The 21368-nt window shown below is 32.4% G+C and overlaps 1 protein-coding gene across 2 annotated transcripts in view; it reads left to right on the top strand.

Annotated features, from left to right (window-relative positions):
- The first annotated feature begins 2295 nt into the window (after nucleotides 1–2295).
- LOC136980217 (enhancer of mRNA-decapping protein 4-like) overlaps nucleotides 2296–21368 on the top strand; it is an 89250-nt gene continuing 70177 nt past the window's right edge. The window contains exon 1 of one of the 2 annotated variants that reach the window (XM_067276305.1): nucleotides 2296–2382. In XM_067276305.1, the coding sequence (XP_067132406.1) occupies nucleotides 2376–2382 (7 nt within the window). In that variant the 5' untranslated portion in view covers nucleotides 2296–2375. Of the gene's footprint in view, nucleotides 2505–21368 lie in introns of both variants that reach the window. The other variant, XM_067276304.1, reaches the window with a different exon arrangement.

Genomic DNA, 21368 nt, shown 5'->3' with positions numbered 1-21368 from the left:
GAATTGTCACCATGTGACGAGGAGAGACCAATCGGAAAGTGGAATCGGAGGAAAACAGATAAAACCTGAGAATTCAAGGACACGGGGGCTTCTTCTCCCGAAAGTTCCAAGTGACGGATCTATTGTTGTGTGTGTGTCTCGTGCCCATCTTCGTCTCCGTCTCCCGACCTCGGATCGACATCTTTCCATCAACGGAAGTCGACCGCATCGTCTCGGAGTCGTCGAGAGTCGTCGAGGGAAGTGGCCATTCGCGACCCAGGGACACTCTTTCAAAATGGAACTATCTCGGAAAGGAGAGGAAGACCCAGAGTCTGCTCCCAGACCTAGAACTTCCAAGATCGCGGAAATCTTGTCAGCTTCTTTCGTGTCAAATAAACGGTTTCTTGTAACCGTAGAGTCTGTCTCAGTGCCGATCGCCCATATACGACCCCTCGCGACCGCTCGACCCTCTTGACATGGTAAGCCCCCAGTCGGAAACCTCACAAAATTACTAATTTACTAAGAGAATTTCAAGAGAAACTTTCATATTTAAAAAATTATGAGAATATATTTAATATTTTCCTATGTTCATTTGACATTGTTGTGGAATCAGCTCAACAAATTTGCAGATGGAGTTAATAGATCTCCAGTTTGAGGCCAATTTCAGTTTTATAAAAAAGAAAATACGTCTGTAATGATAAATTCCCTAACCTAAAATAATTGGCGAAGAGCATTACAGCTGCAATGAGAACCACCTATCTTTGTGAATCTTTTTTCTCAAAACTGAAGATTGTTCAATGTAAGAGTCATAATAGATTGACCGATGAAAATTTAAAAATCCAACTACGTTCTACGTTGAAAATTAGTTTAAGTCTATATATTAATGCAAGGCATAAGTTGATTCTATAGATAAACTTTCATGCATTTTAAATTCGTAATTGAAACAATTCCACGAAATAAAATCTACTTACTCATATTTTTCTTTAGTATCTAATACATTGATAATACTAACATAGAAAAGTAAGTATTTCAGTAAATTTGTGCTATGTTAAGAAAAAGTTAGAAATGCGAGATTTTTCTGAGTTTTGTTTTGCTTTGACTTTCATTTTTCATATCTGGTCACTCGTTTTACAAAGGCCACATTTAAATATTTTTCCAAAAAATTATTTCAGGTTTTAAAACTATGAATGTTGATATATCTGAATACTTTCAATGACAAAGTTTAAAGCGATCAGCCTCACGCATTACACCTCTACCAGCTTGGAGAATTTTATATTCTAGTCCAATAGATAACGCAATTTTCACTACTCCCGCTTTCAGTTTGAGTTTCGTGTATCGATCGAAGTGGATATAAATAGAATATACATAAGATATTTGGTATCAGCTTACCGCTCAAGAGAATTCGGAAACGAATCTGGGCGGTTCGATAAACCTCAGGAATTTCCTCACCACCCGGTCGCCCCATTATGATCCTGGCCTATCCCACGATTTCTTCTTCTTCTTCTTAGCATTGTCCTACTAGCGCTAGTGTAGGGACCGCTATTCGGATCATCGAACGCCATCTTGCTCGATCAAGTGCGTGGTCTGGGTTCAGGTGCAGAGCCTTCAGGTCTACGTTGATGGCATCTTGCCATCGATCGCTGTCTCTGTCTTCCGCGCGGTCGTCGGTCGTTAACCTCTACATGGAAGGCAATGTTGGCAACTGTATCTGGGCGATCGTCGGACATGTCCAAATCAGCGCAGGCCATCGTGGGATCGGCCAAGTCCTTTGGTTTGGCCAATCCCACGATGGCTTGATAAAAAGCATTCAACTGCCCACAGGGCGAGAAGAGTTTTAAAAAGTTAATATTTAGATACGTCATTAATTTTTTAAAGCCTATAATAAAACACGTGAAGAGTATTCGCAGTAAAATTTTAAATAAAGCGTAAGTATTAATATTCTATTGATACAATATATAGGCAATATATATACATATACATATGTGTATGTGTTTTCTACTAGCACTCCTTTTTCTTGTCATGTATTAATCATTATACAGTGTATACAATGATTCTTTGGAAATACAGTATAATTCCAACGATTAAACAAAGAGTGATGACGTGACTCGAATAAGATTCGGGGAAATGAGATTCGAGGAAATTGACCTTAACCATACCAATCAATACGTATATAATTTATATATATTGTTTTATATAATCGATAAGCTACACATTTCAAAATTACATAAAAAAATTTTTATTACCTTAAAAAAATTAAAATATTCTATTTTGATTAATTAAAAACAAAAATTATTATTATTGAAATCCCAAAATCTTTAAAAATAAAGTAAAAATATTTGTAGACGTCGCTGTAAGCAACTAAGCAATTAAGAAATGGAGCGAAATATGCGTTGAGAATGATAGGTAGAAGTTTGCTTTATTATTTTATGTAATTGGTTATTTTGATATGAATAAAGAATTGATAGTTAATGCAAGCGAAGCAACGAAACATTTGAAAGATATCTTGAGAATTGGAAACGCGATGGGTAAGAATACGAACATTTCATAGACTAAAGATTTCAAAATGGAATTAAAACCTGTCAGATAGGTCGTTTTCTTTTTCCTTTGCCTTTGTTTTCATAATAAAATAGTAAATTTTGTGATATATGACAGTAAAGAAATGAAAAATTGTTCTATTAACGATATTCGAATTAGGAATTGTTTCTGGAAGATTTATATTCTTTTTAATGTTCACGTTCTATAATTTCTAATATAGAGTAATGAATGAAATATTTATTCAAGGTGATTATATCATGAAAATTGGGGATAGATGAGAATTAAGTTATGGTTTAAAATGTAATAGTAAACAGTCTTGTATCATAGAAATTATAAATAAATATTACAATCGGGTATACCTACAATAGTCACTGACCAAATCTCAGATTGGTGGTTGCATTCTATGGAACCCTAGGATTCTTCGGTAAAATTAGTTTTTGAGCTGTAATTAATAGTTTAAAATAAGTATGGAAAGTTTATTTAAATAAAGTTTAAAAAAGATGATTAATATTCTGTAAAAAAAGGGGGACTTATACACAGATCCTGGGACCGTATTCTGGTCACTGTCTCTGGTCTTTTGTCTCTCACAAACCGGTTACTGATTGGCTAATCATATGGATTAGTCAATTGGCGACTGGCTTGTGAGAGACAAGAGACCAGAATATGGCTCCTGCATGGCACACATTTGTGGAAAATAAAATTTCTTGAGTTTAATGGTGAGAGAAGTGAGAGAATCAAATTGTATTGGATCCTTTACTGTGTATTCAGATTTTTGTATTTGAATACTAAATTATTTATTCTTGTTAGAGGAACTTTGACTTAGAGGTTGCAATATTCGAATGCTTGCATGTTCATATAGCAGTTTATACTACTATATTACTCTGTTTGGATCTACTGCAAATCGATATGCTGTTTGTTCACCTGAAAGTTCCTTCACGTATTCCATGACACTGATTTTAAAAGTCATATCATATGATTGTTTTGATCATGTATTTTATGTATTGTATGATATGTACAAATAATACAGTTTACAGTAAACATCTGCTCCAAAGCATCAAACAATAACAGTACCACAGATTCATTCACTTTAATGAATTCAATTCTCCCGCTACCAGTTGAGCTCCCAGTACATCTATTGGTAAAATCAATTGTAAAAATTAATCCTTCACGTTAATTGCTAATTTGAATTAATACTAATTGTCTATTGTTAATCTGTTTTTTGTATGTTCAATAAATTATTTTTGATTTGTTGTTTTATTAAATCAGTAAATTTGTTAGGCTTTGAAACATTATCAAGATGGAAAGGGTCCTGCCTTTAAAATAAATTGGAAACTGCTATTCTAGATTACGTAGGTGCATGTAAGTTAATTCCATATAAAATCATGGAATTATTAAATAGTTTAAACTGATTTCTCATTTTATTTGTAATGAAATTTATGTATAATATTTGTAAAAAGTTATTTTATGTGATCTACATTATGTAGCTTAAAGAAATACTTTCAGTATAATTTTAGATGAATGATTTTTATTTTATCAACTTTCCTGTAATTTTATGGAATCATATAAAAATTATGATATTCAAATCTCAGTTGACAGCCAGATTTTTAAGTGATTAAGGTGGCAACTTATTGCTCTATGGAACCTGGGATCAAATCTAGATGGATTAGAAAAAATCCCAGAAATTTTTTGGGGGGACTGACCTGTCCTGGGCATGTTTGGCCTATCCCTCATCACCCAGCCACCCCATTGTGGGCCTGGGTGATGAGGGCCACAATGGGGTGGCTTTATTATTGCCCACAGAGTGGAAAGTGTAAAATAGAAACAAAAAAGAATCTTATCAGTTACATAAAGCTTGTTCATGCTTTTTCTTTTTCTAATTGAAATTTTGAATGTCTTATGCAGAAACAATGATATAAGTCACATTGGTTAATTTATATAATTATAATAAGTCTAAAATTTCTTGCTAGAAAGTAATCTTAATGGCAAGACCATGAACATTGGGAGGTTTGGGAAATAACCCTTCCTATTTGGCATTTCAAACAAAAAAAATGTTACTATGTTAATAAAACAGTATTTTGTAAATGTTTGTTTTGCAGTCATTTAGTTCTTCCTTAGTCTGTGTAAAACATTTCATGACATTACAGTATACAACAATGTAATTATGTTGCCACCTTTTCAAAATTGCTGACCTGGACATTTTAAAATTAGGATGTTACATAGGAAATAAATATTTTTTTTAATTAGAAGGTAAACATATACAGTACATGATATATTATTAAAGTAATACAATAATCACATGTGGCATATCCAAAAATAATAACAGTCTGATGTTGATATTAATTGCAAAAATAATACATAAAAGTAAGAATAATAAATAACAACATATACCATCATTAATAATAATAAGTAACAAAAGATACATTGTATCTGATACAATATATAATATAAATATAAAAATTTAAAAACTAACATGAGTTATGGATACATATATTAATAAACTATATGAAAATAATTGAGAAAAATTACATAAAAATAAATATTATATTATTTTTTATTTACTGCTTTAAAATTGTATTTTTGATTGCTCCTAGCTGTTTCTAAAAGTTTTTTTATTTTTATTATTTTTTTGTAAAAATTTTTACATTTAATTTTTTGTTACTGCAAATTAGTAGTTCAGCTTTAACATTTTCTGGTGTTAATCTGTTTTTTTCTTTTTTCCCCACCATAAGTTATTCATTGAAGAGAGACATTTTTCAATACATACATTAGAAGTTGGAATGCTAATTATAAATTCAATTATTTTCTGAATTTGGAAGATTTCCTTTTTTTAACATAAATGCCCATAACTGTGAATAATTTTTTTTTCTGCTCTTAACTTGTCCTTCAAATTTCCTACTCTTTCCTTTATTGTGCAAAGTTCATTAAAAACATTGTCACCTTTTACTTTGAAGTCAATTTTGTTTATATATTATCAAGTTCACAGCAGTCTTGTATAGTTGGAACATTATTTTTTAAATTAAATTTTTGAACTGAAATAAAAAATGCATATTCAAAATCATAGCAGTCATTTAAATATTTCAATGTTTGTGAGTACACCTTATTGGCTTCTTGTTTGAATAACTTTTTCTTATTTTCTGGAAAATCCAAAAGAGCCTGATTAACTATTAAACCATAAAAGCACCATTCTTTTCTTTGCACTATATTGTTTCTAACATACCATCAGTTCTGGTAGGGATTTTCCATCATTAATACTATTTTCATGACCTTGCACAAATGTCCAGATTGTAGAATTACATTCTTCCTCTTCCTGATTTATACAATAAAGGGTAATAGCAGACCAATTTTTCAATAACGTATCAATAGCTTTATATAAGCTTACCCATCTAGTAGAAATATGCTTCAATATTTCATATGACTGATCCAGGAAATCAAAACAATTTCTTAATTCTTTGATATTGCAGGTATTTGATGAAAATTCAGTACAGACTTTTAATACTAAATTTTCCACATTATATTTCATTGTTTTTAATGCATATTTAGCAGTATTATGGAAAATATGACAGTTACAATTAGCTTTTATTAAATTATTGTTAATTGTTTTTAATTTTGTAAAAATTGAAGATTTACATCCAAAATTGACCAGTGTATTATCAGCTCCAAATGAGGTGATATTTTCAATTGGTAATCCTGTATTTTCAATTGTTGATTTTAAAACATTAAAAGTGTGTGTTCACAAGCGACACAGATGCTAGTGGAACGAGTGCTAAACACAGACTGATGTAGCCACTGGTGATATTCGAAATATTTAACAAAGGGTTTGCTAGCAGAAAATTTTTCCCTAACAATCACCGACAAACAAAATGGAAGTTTTGGCTAGAAATAAATACAATACCTTTTCTTGCAATACATCTAATAATCAGTGGCATATTTGGAATGTAAGGGGCACTGGGTGAAGACCAGGTAACAGTAGTATATTAGTGCTGTTGACCTTTTTTTTTTTTTTTTGTTTTTAGGCAGAGAAATTTTCACTCCGAATGGCACTGCTGATAATAGACAGATATCATCTCTCGAAATACAATATCCTTTTTATTTCACTGTCCATAGCCCGACATGTGTTCTGCAGCCATCTTCTATTATCTCACGCACGTGGAATTCTGGGATCTCTCTTATGACTGGATCTAGTTTCAAGAACTCTCTTGAATCGATCGTGATTAAACCTCGTTTCGGTTGAGATTGAAACGGTCGAGAGAGATTGCACCAAGGCATAGTCCCCGACCTTGCTCACAATCTAGATTGAAATGCTCGGTGCAAACGGGGTGTAAGACTCTAGTTTAGTAGTATTACAGAGTATAATATGTATATTTTAATATATTTTTTAAAAGAAACAAAACCACTGAGAAATGTTACGTGTGTTTAACAAGGTTCGGAAAACTGAAAATTTTATCAACGGGTTTGGACGAACCTGTGCGAACCTGCTGAATATCACCACTGGATGTAGCATGTACACACTCCAGGACTTCCCCTCTCCTCATCACTTGTTATGTGAAATGTCGCTCATTAAGCAAGTCATTTTTTTACAATTTGTTTTGCTCGTTATGCGGTACTCGTTAAGCGAGGTTCCACTGTATCTCATTCTCCTTTTCACAAGTTCACTACGGGATTCTGATATTATCCTCTTCTTCCTCTGATTTTATTCCAATTTTTATTTTATTTTTTATTTTATTCCATTTTTATTATTATTATAACATTTTATTAAATGCTACTTTCTACTGTTTTATCCTGTATTTTTGAACTATATCATTCAGTTTGGCTTAATTTCTGATCAGTGGTGGTCTATCATTATTGCTCTCTCTAAAAATGATCAAAATTCTTTCCACCTTATTTTCATTTCATCCACTTATGTTGAAAATCTTCAAACATTGTTTATTTGACTATTCTTCATTATCACAAGATTATAGCCTTTTCTATAGTTCAAACACTGTAAGACTGGAATATATTATATCATAAAAATGCACACCTCTGAACTTTAAAAGTAAAATTCCAGAATAGTTTAATGCAAATAAACCTGAAGAACACTTTAACCTGAAGATCTCTTATGTAGATCAAAAACGTTTGTCTTTTATCTGCCTTAAACTATTCTGGAATTTTACTTTTAAGGTTCAGAGGTGTGTGTTTTTATGAGTCTTTTCTATATTGTGGTATTTGTCATAGATCAAAAGTATTCAATTTTCTTAAGAATCAATCTGCTATATTAAACAATCTCAAGGATAAGAAATCTACATACATTTTATATATTGATATCTTTATGTGTTTGACTCTAATCCCTTCTCTGCTGTGATAGATACAGTATTCGTGTTTATTACTTCAGTGTTAATCCTTCAATCATCTCATAATTCAAGTTATTTTTTTCACAATGTGGAAAAAATATTGAAATTCACTTAAGAAATTCACTTATCTCACAGCAGAATTCTGCTGTGAGATAAGTCTACCAATCTACAAGGTTTACAGAGACTAATCCACATTGTGATACCATACAGCAGGGGTCCCCAACCCTATGCCCGCGGGCACCATAGCGCCCGCCGATCGTTTTACGTGTGCCCGCCGCTGTGCGACCACGATAAAAATAAAAATATTTCAGTTTTCAATAAAATGCTATGTAAAAGTTTTTTCGTTTTTAATGATTAACCACTCAAAAGTAGAAATGGCGTCCAACACAGATAAAAGCACAAAGCGAAATGCGACCGATCTCTTTTTCCCCACGCACCAAATCTTCATCAACCAAATTTCCCATACCTGAAATGAAATAAACCGGTCTGTTCTGAATATCATAAAATCAAAGTACAGATTACGACTTACAGATGAACACCTTGACGATTGCTTACGAGCAGGAATATCATCATACTCTCCTAATTACGAAGCAATGGCCAATGAAATGCAATGCCAAAAATCACATTTACTTTCAGATTTATATTTTTTATAAAGAATTTTTATACTTTGTAGATTTTGTATGCATTGTTTAGTAATTACTTGTTTTGTAAAAATTATTGTTAATAATCTTGTGTATGTTTTATTACATTTTTGGAATTAAATGTTTTCTGTACATTATGTGTATGTATTATTAACTATGTCCAAATATAAATTCACCTTGAAAAAATAAATGGTGCCCGACGTCCGGCCGGTATTCTAGAATGTGCTCTTAGGTACAAAAAGGTTGGGGACCCCTGCCATACATCAAGCCAACTATATACACTCAAACCTGTTTTTGTGCGGTCTATTTTTGTGCGATTTTTTATACTTGCAATGTGTTTTGTGCAATTATTTTTGTGCAGTATACCAATTTGATTGAAATTCATATACCACACACAAAAAATCACACAAAACAAATCGCACAAATAAAAAATCGCACAAAAATAGACCGCACAAAAACAGGTTTGAGTGTATTAAGGAATTGTTTTTTTTTTCATTTGTTTAAAGTCTTGGAGATTTTTGTTTTTGTAATTTAAATCTGACATGTGGCATCTCTTAAGGATCTATTTTAGGTAATATATTCTTTGTTGCTTATCATGCCATACTTAAAATCAAACATTTTTGCTTAGACTGATGTTAAAATCTAAATTCTGATCTGATTATTTTACAGTGAGATCTCAATACTTGTTCATTTGAATTGTTTAATCTTAAAATTAATCTTACAAAAATAGTTATTGTCTTTTCCTTTTCATATAATCTCCTTCCAACTTTTTCCATTAATCAATATATCATCAACTATGTAAGTTCCATCAATGATTTGAGAATTGTCTTCGATCAAAGACTCCCTTTCAAGTTCCAAGTGGATTCAGTCTCAAAAACCCTTGCAATTTGTAGAGGCATTCTGTGGTGTCATTATTGTTCCTTATCATCAAGATCTGTCTTAAAAACATTATGCCAACTTTCAATCTGTTGTCAATTACTATCTGCTTTTTTGGGCTTCAGCTACACTCTCTTACCAAAAGTTCAATCTGAACTTAACAAAGTTTATTTACTTTTTGATAAATTAAGCCATCTTCCTATCACTGACTTAGGAAAAGTAGCTTTGTATTAAACTTTGTTTTCCTTCTTTTAGTTGTCATAGTTTATATTTTAATTGGATTTTGTTATATAGATTTTTTTTTTAATGGGTACCTTAAATCTAGTAAATTCTCTTTTTGTCCTAGTCTGAACAACTCTCAACTCTTTTTGCATCACACTTCTTCTTGATTAACCCTCTTTGGGAGCATAGAGTATTGTGACATCACTCATGACTTGGACTTGGTGCATGTGTATATGTGGGATATATAATGCAAATTCAATTTTTATAGTTTTACATATATATATATGCTTGACTATGATTATATCTTTGATTTCTACACTTTCTCTACTATCTAACAGTATAAAATACTTGTGGGTTTAAAAAAAAGATTTTTATTTGTATTTTCTGTAATTTGATTTGTAAATGCAAAAAACTAAACTTTCCAAATTTCAACTCACTACAGGTATATCTTGGGTTATGTTGTTTCAAGTTAAGTCATTCTTGATTATACGTCATTTGTCAAAAAAAATAACCTTGATTTTTATTTTTTTATATAAGTCATTTTATTCGACTTTATACGTCTGTCCGCCACAAATATTGAAGTCATAATATCACTAGAAAAGCATTAGAAGCACATAAAATCATGTTACTATACAATAAGTAAGAATAAAAGTATATAAAATTATATTAAAATATGTACATATATAATAAATATTAATAATGTACATCATAAATCCTAGAGAACGAAATATGAAAACATCTGTGGCTCTGTGTTGTCTTATTTAGCGGTCTTTATTGGTAAATTTAACATAAATTAGTTTATTTTCTACTATCACAAAATAATTTTAATAACTGTATTTGTTATTTAATCTTACAAAAATCATTTTATTTTATAATGTCTTAGAGCAAACCACATTAACAAATAAAGAGTCCGTAATGTACTTTAAACGTTGCCAAATTGTTAACATGTACAGTACATTCACAAGTATGTACTATATAATGTATATGTATTCGTAAATTTACATAAATTTTAATTTTTAATATAGTACAGAAAAAAAGTAATTTGTAAGCTTAAAATAGATTCTTATTAACCATATATTATTAAAAATGCATTTATAAATAAAATACAGAACTGGGAATGGTTATTTGTGGTTTAGTCTAGTGACAAGTAAATTTGACTTAAGTTGCCTCTCCTGGAACCAATTACTGACATAAGGTGAGGTATACCTGTATGAATCATTTCTACTTTCACTTATTGACATCAGATTTGTTAAATTTTACAGGATTGTATTATCTTTTAACTTCAGCACAGTAAAGCTTTGTTTATTTTCGCCTGCGAAAGTAATAGACTCTGCAAATCCTCCACTGTAAAGGACAACAAATGGCTAATTGTTTTATTACTTTGTTTTCAAAAACTCCCTTCTCTGTCAGTAGTGGATCAAATGACTAACAAATTGTTTTCTTGCACTCAGGGCAAGTTGGTAAATCTAAAAGAATGTTTTCTTTTAGATTTAACAACTAGTATTTGCCAGTAATGAATTCTATAATTAAATTTATAATAATTTTAAAAATATTGATAAAATTACCAAATAAATGTTTGGGTCACAATTACTAAATAGTATTGCTATGTAATGAACATAAATTTTAATTGTTGCAAAATTAAAAGTATTAAATTTGTTATCATACTCTGATCGTGATGAAGCAAAGCAATAACACCAAATCGAGAAAATTGCATTGTCAAAAATAGCTTCAATAACTTATTTGAAATGAATTGGGATTGGTCCAGTCATTGAAACCAAAAGAAAAAGATAGAATGTGTAGCATTGTGGTAAAGTTTAAATATTCTACATTATTATTTTATTGAATCATGATTGCTATGTGCAACAATTGAGAGTAAGCTCTCTCTCATGCTGCTAGAGAATTTATTGCAGGTGGTAGTAAGGTATTGTTTTTCATAAAATTTCTGTGAAAAAGGATCATAAACTTGAAAACCACTGTAGGAATCACTTCAGAACATATCAGTTGAGGAATACTGCAAAGTCTAAAGTTTAACTGTTAATTAATTTTGAGAAATTCATTAAAAAAGTCATGTATCTGCTGGATGCATATGCTGCAGAATGCTGGTTAAAGACCTAATGTTTCAAGATATTCATTGTTTACCAAGTTGTATCATCTATTTCTGAGCTTGAAGATCTTGTATTTTCTGATTTTATTTTCTTTAAGTGAAATTGTAAAAAGTATTTCATTTCACTTCTAATGTAACTTTATGTTTTTGTTCTTTTAAGTCCTATTTCATCTATTATTATCTCATCATGTTTTTCTTTCTTTTTATAATATTTTATACAGAGGAACCCAAAGAAATGTATACACACTTCCATAGTAGTTATCTATGTCTTTTGTAAAAATCTGAATTGAATTATGGTGTCAATATGTAGTATTATGTTGTCTCTAACACGTTAACTGCCATACGACACGCCAGCGGTCGTACTAATTAGGGCCGTACAGAGCCATCCGACGCGCCGGCGGTCGTACTAGTTAGGGCCGTACAGAGCCATCCGACCGCCCGTCGTCGCTATAACCAATGTAGTTTCACTCAAGGTTAAATTATCCTGGCTTCGTAAGACGTTGTTTTACATCCTAGTGGTGGCCTCTCGCGGATGTCTATGAAGTTTGTTTCCGACTGCCGGCCGTCGTATGGTCTCAGAAGTGGTCCGACGGCCGGCTGTCGTAGTTTTTTTAATAAAAAGCTATTTTATATCTAATAGTGAATAGTTAAAAAAAGGAAAAAATATTGAAAACTAGTTTAATTATTCTCTTTTGCTACATATAAAGTAATTGATATTAAATATTTCATGGTCTTATAGTCTCCGGTTTCAGGCCATACGATGGCCAGTCATCTGTTGTACCCTGATATATTTTTTTTATCTTCACTCTACCGACTGTTATATAATGACCCTTTTATTTATATCATAATAAAATATTAAATATCAAATTTTCTCATTGTGGCCTGAAAAAATGGAAAATATCATATTACAGTTAGCCTGATAAAACGCAAAATATCATATTACAGGTGGCAGTTAACGTGTTAAAGATGCCAGTGGTCTCATGATTACTAAAGCCACTATGCATCTGTCATTAGAGTCAAAATGGCAGAGGCATGCTTGACTTTTGAGAAATGCAAGACCATTTTGAAGTTGTATTGGAAATCTGAGTGTGTGAGACATTCTCAAATTTCCACTGACACTGACAATAGAAATATGAGTTTGGAACAGAACCATCAGTGGTATGTTGATGGTTCTGTTCACATCTGACAATAACACACATTAATGATAAGTTTGAAACCTATGGTTGTAAATGATATGCACAAGCAAAGATCTGGGAGGTGTTGCAAAACAAGTACAGCTTGTTTAGATATGGTCTCGGACCAGTTTACATGTTCATCACAAAAGTCCTTCAAACAATGTGCACATGAGACCGGAGTTAGCAGATCAAGCATACAATAAATTCTTATTAGAACACATTGGAAAGTTTACTTTCCAATATTGTTACATGAAAGTCACACAGATCTTTCCAACCTCCATTCCTGTTTCCAGCGTACCTTCTCCAGAGCTTGACCTCTCCTTTGGCTGTCTCAGACTCTAACCTCCCCCTTTTTTTTCATGCCTTTTCTTATAGGTGTCTTCCTGCCAAAACAAATGGAATTGTGGTTATGATCTGAAATTAAAATAACATGACCACCAATTATGACTTCTGGCAAAAAAAAGGAAATATGGGTATCCACTTAGCTCACTCCTCCTTCCATTATCCCTTCCCTTTGATCCAGAATGTTTTTCCTGTTCCCATTAAACAAAAAAAGAAGTAGCTTATTCAGAAACTGAGTTATTGTATGGCAACCGGAGCAAATGTGGTCTTCAAAATTTTGTTTGTAAACCGAATTGTTTCTAAACAGGGGTGTTTGTAATCCAAGGTTTGACTGTTTAAGTTTGTTAAATTTGTTAACATTTGATAAGCATGTTTAAAATTCCAAATTTGAATTCTGTTCTGTAAACACTATTCTGTAAATATAGATTTGTTACAAGTTGACTGTTATGTTAAAAATTCTGAATTTTTAATTTATATCTATCAAATATTGTTCTGTAATATTAATCAATGTCAATGAGGGAAACCATTAAATGCAATGTTTCTTCTTATCTGTTTTAATGGATGAAAGGGACTGTTTGGTCAGAAGCCTGACTCCAATACCCCCTGCCACCCTTTTGTTTCTTATTGAGTCCTAGGTTTACTCACCATCTCATGGGCAGTAGGGAACCACTGGGTCAGTAGGGCAGTAGGGAACCATCTTTATCATTTTTGTATATCAACATATGGAAATAAAGTTGAATTAAAATGAAAAAGTTTATTTAAATATGCAAAAAGAAAAATAATATGTGCTTTCTACAAAATGAAATCAAAATACTCAATTAATAAAACTTAAAAATTATAGAAAATACAAAAGAAAACAAAATTTCCTTATAAGATAATTTATGAAGTACAGTGGGTGATTGGTTAATGAACATAATCTGTTCCAAGACTTTGTTCTCTATCTGAATTGTTCATTAACTGATTATCAATTTACCATAGGTTTTTATGGGAATTTGATTAATTCGTTCTGGAGACCCCAAAAAATAAAAAATATATATGTTCTTACTACGTTTATTTATATGTAATAGTAAAAATACAGTTGACTCCGCATAAGTCGACACCCCGAGGGGAAATGGAAATGTATCGAGTTATTCAATGTGACGACTAAAGCAAAGTTGGAAAAAAACCACAAAACTACAATTAATAAAATACAGTAGTGTGTTATACAGTAGTATAGGCTTACAATACATTGTGTCCTCCATTTACAATTACAGTGGTGCCTCGTATAACGTACGCCTCGAATAACGGACGCTGCGAACAACGGACTTTTTGTTTGACCGTTACGTGACTCGAGCAACGGACTGGCTGCGAACAACGGACTTTCCGGCATAATTAGTGACTGCTCCATGGGTGCGTTCTTTAATAGCGGTCGCTCTGCGTCTCCCCTACTACGGGAGTGCGCTGCTGTTCATAGGCATTTAGGAACGACGGTGAAAGAAAAAAAAGATGGCGGCGCCCGCACTATCGATAGTATCGTGATGGAGGAATCTATAATTCTAAAATATGAGCTTTTAAAGGCAAAAGAAGAGTCCCAATTGTAAAATTTAACCATAAAATGGATTATTTGTCGAAAGAACATTCAAAATAGCCACGAAAAAAATTTGAATGTCGGCTACCATTTGAAAAAAATTCGTAAAGACACATCACCGCGTGCGCTAACTCGCGCTTTCACAGTTTCTAAATTTTCATTCATAAAACCACATAATGGACCCAGAAACAAAACTATCTGAGCCATGGAGAACGCCATGTTGCTTTCCACCGTAAACTACAGCTACAAGCAGCTGTTTTTGCCGTTCGACAATGCCCACTCCCAGCGGAATTTAGGAACACGTTCTGCAGGAATTTTTAAACGGATGTCGCTCGCGCAGAGTTACGCTGAGGAATAAAAGAACGCACCCCATGTTCATTTTTTTAAATGATATAGTACGGTTATTTTATGCTGCGGAATGAATTAGATGTTTTAACATGTATTTCTATGGGAAAATGCGTTTTGTATAATGGACGTTTCACTTAACGGACATGCACCTGGAACGGATTAAGTACGTTATATGAGGCACCACTGTACTTTGTAGATGAAAAACTGAAAAATTCATTTAGTGTTGTTTGTTTTGAGCACTTAACTGTCTTGACTTTCTTTTTCAATGATCACGAATGCCTTGAAAACATCATCTTTGCAATTGTCAATTGTTGGCAAGTAACGTCTAAGGATTCTTAATGCCTCTGGCATGAGAAAATGCAAAATTGGTTTCTGGTGTGACGTTGATGTAGATTGTATGTTTTCTTTTTGTTTATCTGTTATTATTTTATACATAAAATGTTAAGGCATTTTTATTAATATGTATATATATATTAATATATTATTATATTATTAAATATATTAATTGTATATTAATAAATAAATCAAGTCCCCTCCTGAAAAAAAGAAAATGAGTTTGCACCACATGTGCCGAGTGAATTCATTTTTTCAGGAGGGAGTGACGACTTATCGGAGTGTGGGACAGCAAAAGTATGTTGACTTATCCAGTGATGATGAGTTAAATGTCGAGTAAACCGGAGTTTTTTAACATTAATGCCTATGTAAGTCGGCCGGGACCACAGAAAATTGGCTACTTAACCAATGGTGTCGAGTTATCCGGGTGTTGACTTATTCGGACTTGACTGTATATACAGTCTTGCATTTTTATTAGTCGTGTTTTTTGTGTTTGTGGGGGTTAAAGAATCTGTCCAGTGTTGATTGCTTTTCTCTCTTCTTCTTGATTTTTCAGAAATAATTAATAGCATTTTAATTGTAGAGACCCCTGTGTCTATTAACCTCAACCTGGTTTGGATGCCCATTCTAAGATGTTGTTCTGACATCTTCCCACATCTTTAAAAGATGTTTAATAGCAAATATTGGCATTAATCCTCTTTTTCAGAAGAAAACATATCTTGCTGAGTTTCTTGGTGTTCTTTATTCAAGAGTTCTTGCCATTCTTCTGTCATCAGATTAGTTTCAGGTTCCATTATGAGCTCTTCAATGTTCTTTATTTCTCAGATGTGATTTTTGTTACTCCTTTAGCTGCTTGAGTCTTCTTGATTATACTGTATCTTTCTTAGATAAGATTGAATTGTGGCCTACTGTACATTTGTTCAAGTCATATTGCCCAGCAACATCAGGCATCATCTGCCCACTCTCTACCTTTGTTATTAAACTCTCACCTTTCGAAAATGAAAACCGACGCAAAACTTAACGAGTGCCCACCTGACAGTCTTGTGAATACTATAAAAGAATTATTTCTGTCAGAAAAATAAAAGGCAGGAATTACATGGGAGAGTTTCAAAGTTTGGAGGGATCTGTTCGATCAGTATATACTGGGTTGAGCTTTGATGTTGACGTCTCCCCGTTCCAAAAAGTTTCGAATTGCCTGAAGACAAGGGAAGACCATTGGTATTCGTTATTTTACGTTGCTGCTTCTTGTGTTTGTTCTGTGAGGTGTTCATTGTCTGAACATAAAAATCTTTCACGAATGTGTTTGTTAACTGATCACTCACTGTATAGTTGTTTCAGACTACATTAAAACTATAATTAATAGATCATGTTTCATTTTCATTTAAAAAAAAATCTGATACATAGGTCTGTCAAGATCAGGCTCCCATTTGTTATTTTGTTTGTAGAAAAGCATCTGGTTTATGTCATTACTTTGTTTATGTAGTTTAAAGCTTCGGCAGAGCCTGTCACCAATGGTAACTTCCTATACTTTCTATGTTAAAGAAAGTCGATGGCCTGACCAACCAGTGACACCGAGATTTACCTTGCATCATTAGATGTCACAACACCAACCATCAGTGACGTTATTATTCAAATTAGATTTCGATGTACATTTGCATAAGATATTACTAGTGATTTTAGGTATGCATCCCAATTCAAGTCAAATTAATTAATTAAAATTGCATTAATTGACATTTGCATAATATAAAGGACATCCAATAATTTGTATTTAAATGGCTTAATTCAAATTAAATAAAAATTTATTATTAAATATATTTTTTAAATTATATAATCGACATTTGGCATTATATTTAACAGTGTTAATTAAATGCTAGAATTTTTAATGAATATCTTTTAGAAAAATATGGGTATCTGTAAGCCAAAAAAGAAAATTAAATTAATAATATTTTTGTATGATAATTACTTTTTTGAATTTTCAGGAAAAGCAAACAGTAACAAATTATTGCTTCTATGAATTATGCATTTAACTCTATTTTTCATTTTTAAATTAAATTATAAATTATAGTGCTAGAAACAAAGAAAATCTTAAACCATGGTAAATTCAAATTGAAACTAATGACATCACTTGCATTAAACAGAAAATGGAAATCACATGATCATTATTGTACCGTGCTTCAACCAATGGTGTGCTGTGTATATTTAGTCACATGATTTTCTTGAAGTTGTCCATCTATATTTCTCTAATCTGTGGAGCTAGCAGCATGACATCACTTTGCAGTGAACTGTTTTTTGACTTTGGCAATTTTTCTTGCATTATGCATTATTCCATAAGCCGTCATGGGATTTAAGAAAGTTGATGTAAGGGTAAAAGCGAAAAGGAAAATAGTGAAAATATCAATAGCGGTGAAGAAAGAGAACATATGGAAGCATGAAAATGGTGTTTGTGTTTCAGATCTGGCTTTACAGTTTGACTTAGGAAAGTCATTGATCTGTATCATTTTCAAGAATAAGGAAGCAATAAAGGTGCTAATTACTTGGTGATCATAGCCACTCCTTGCCAAAGAAGTGGCTATGATCACCAAGCAAAGATTACAGACATTAGACAAAGTGGAAAAATTGCTCTTGATTTGGATCAACAAAAAGCAGTTGGCTGGTGACAGTATTTTGGAGACTATCATTTGTGAGAAAGCAAGGCTTTTGCATCAAAATTTGCTGAAGGAAAACCCCAGGTTTAAGTTCTGAGACTGATGTGTTTGAGGCTGGTTGAGGCTAGTTTGAAAAGTTTAAGAAGCAAAGTGGCATACACACTGTGGTTCAGTATAGAGAGGCTTCAAGTGCAAACAAAAAAGATGTGCAAAAGTTGGTGAAAGAATTTGGTGTGGGTGACTGCTGAGGGTTATATCTCCCAGCAAGTGTTTAATTTTGATGAAACTGAACTCTTTTGGAAAAAAATGCCAAACAGAATGTACATAACCCAGGAGAAAAAGTTTTTGCCTGGACACAAACCAATGAAGGACAGGCTAACTCTTTTACTTTGTGGCAATGCTAGTAGTGATTTTAAGGTGAAACCATTGCTCATATATCATTTAGAGAACCTCTGTGTGTTTAAGAGAAATAATTTATGAAAAGCAAGTTGTCTGTCATGTGGAGAGCTAACAGTAAGACTTGGGTGACCAGACAGTTTTTCCTCAAATGGGTCCATGAGGTGTTTGCTCCTAGTGTGAGGAAATATCTTAATGAAAATAACTGGCCACTGAAATACCTGCTTTTGATGGACAATGCTTCTGCCCATCCCCAGGCATGGAGGCCAAATTACTGGAAGAGTTTGACTTCATCGTCATGAAGTTTCTACCTAATATGACTCCACTGATTCAGCCAATTGATCAACAGGTCATTTCTAACTATAAAAAGTACTATACCAAAATACTTTTTCAAAGGTGCTTCAGGGTTACCTTTGACACAGAGTTAACTCTCTGTGACTTTTGGAAGAACTACTTCAATATCTTCCATTGCTTAGGTCTTATTGACAAGGTCTGGCAGCAAGTGACTTGCAGGGCCTTGAACTCAACCTGGAGAAACTTCTGGGCTGATTGTGTTGCAGAGAAAGATTTCAAAGGATTTGAGACAGAGTCTACTAGAGTTTTCAATGAGATTGTATCTCTAGGCAAAAGCATGGTCCTAGAAGTTGGCAATGCTGATGTCAAAGAGATAGTGAAGGAACATGATATTGAGTTGTCTACCTTTGAACTCAAACTCCTTCAAAAGGAGCAGCATAAGAATATGCTTGAGGAGGTGCTCTTGGAGGAAGAGAAGGGAAGGGAGAATGCACCTAGTGCTCTTATTATTGATGTGTGCAAAATGGGTTTAAGTGTAAAGTTTTGTTGAAAGGTGTCACTCTGATAAGGCAGTAGCAAACTATGTCATTAATTAACCTTTTTAATGACAATGCTATGTCTCACTTCTGTAACATTGTGAAACAGACAAAAACAAATCTCATTAGATAAATTTTTATTGAGAAAGAGGCCTAATGCGTCCCAGGCAGAATCTGCTAGTGAAAAGCAGAAAATCCAAAAGGTAAGAGGAAAAAACTCCTGAAGTGCAGTTACTTGATGTTATGAAGGGGAACTTACATTCCAAGAAATAACGTCCCTTCCTTCCACCTCCTTCCACTGTTCACTTGCACCATCAAGACTTCTCAGCATGAATAAGGATGAATGAAATTATCTTTCTTATTTATAAACATTATTTGTTATTCAGTTGGTTTTGATATAATATATTATTACATTGCATTTGTAGGCATTTTTATGGATGAAATATATCTAAAAAAGGTTTTGTTTTGGGGTTGGGACCTAATCAAAACAAAACCTGTTTTTTTTAAATCCATTTTACATTGTTTTTTTGGGGAAAATTTGTTTCAGTTTGAGAACAAATTGGTTTCAGAACAACTTTTAGGAATGAATTAAGTTTGTAAACTGAGGTTTGACTGTATTATAAAGTACTTTGTTGTTTTATTTATGTAATAGCTTTAGTAATCTATTCATATAAGCAAATATTAATTTTGTAAATTTTGTTATTCCTTTAATTAATGTGAATTTCTTTATATTGTCTTCATAATATCTTGAGAACTTTAGTTTAGAAAAATTAGAGCTACTTAATGAATTTATTTTTATTAAATTTACTTTTGATTTGATTTGATTTTGTGTAAAGTTCATCTTTTTAAAAATTGTTTGTTCTTTTATTCATATTTACATTTATTATTTTTGAAATGCTGTTAGAATGTTATATAATGCTTGAGGATCAGCTTGTTTTTTTGTAGAACAAGCTGATAATGTTTGTGATTATTAAATGTTTGCAAAATAAGGTGTTGTATGTGGTTTATCTTATTGCTGAGGGTAAGTGGTTGAGAAATTAAATTTTAGAAGTAAAATGCACTTTGTTTTTCTTTAATTTTTACAAACTTTAAATGAGGAAATCTCAATTATGGAGTAAAGAAAACTCTAGTTGAATATCTACAGAGATGAGTTAAGGAGTAATAGATTCTGAGAAGTACAGTAGAGCATCGATTATCCGACTTAATTGGGGACTGGGGTTGGTCGGATAACTGAAAAGTCGGATAACCGAAAAGTATGAAAAAATACATTATTAGTATAGTGTATTAGGCCTGGTTTAAAAACTAGCCTCCCTTTCATGGTCGAGCCAGTGCTGCCAGCTAAAACATGCAAAAATTTGACAAAAATAATATTAAAGTAGCCAAGACATAACCAAATATTGTAGCGCCACATCACTAGCGGACATTTGAATTTGCCGACTAGAACGCGGTCGGTTAACCGATAAGTCGGTTAATCGGGGGTCGGATAATCGATGCTCTACTGTAATTATATTCTGCAGAATTTTAAATAAATATTGCATTTTTATTGATGTGTGGATAAAAATTCTATAGAATTCAACTGAAATATAGAATAGGAATAGAAAAAATTCAGTAGATATATTGATAAAAGGTGGTTTGAAGATTATTATATCTTGTTTCTCCATCATTATAAATGAGAGAATTTTTTACTAATTAATAAATCTCCAAAATACCTTATATATAATGTAGTAAGCCAAATTAAAACATAAAGTATGAAAGAGTTCATATCAGATGAACTTAGTCATTTTCTTAATTATGTATTATTTAAATAATATAACAAATTGAATAGGATAATTAAAGTTGTTTGAATTAATTTTGCAGCAAAGAATTCCAATTTTATAGACACACAGAAAATGTACAAGTATCCTTTGTACAACATGGTTTTGCTCTAACACTGAGAATTGGAGACATCCCTACATACAAAATGCCAATTTTTAAATGCAAACATGTCATTTGATATTTTTTTATTCAAGCAAGCACATCATGTTGTCTCATAAGCCCGTGGATTTTAG

The sequence above is a fragment of the Centruroides vittatus genome, unplaced genomic scaffold (genome assembly GCF_030686945.1).
Source record: "Centruroides vittatus isolate TY-2023 unplaced genomic scaffold, ASM3068694v2 contig_680, whole genome shotgun sequence".
NCBI lineage: Eukaryota > Metazoa > Arthropoda > Arachnida > Scorpiones > Buthidae > Centruroides > Centruroides vittatus.
Note: the sequence above shows the minus strand (reverse complement) of the source record. Positions and strands in the feature narration are given on the sequence as shown.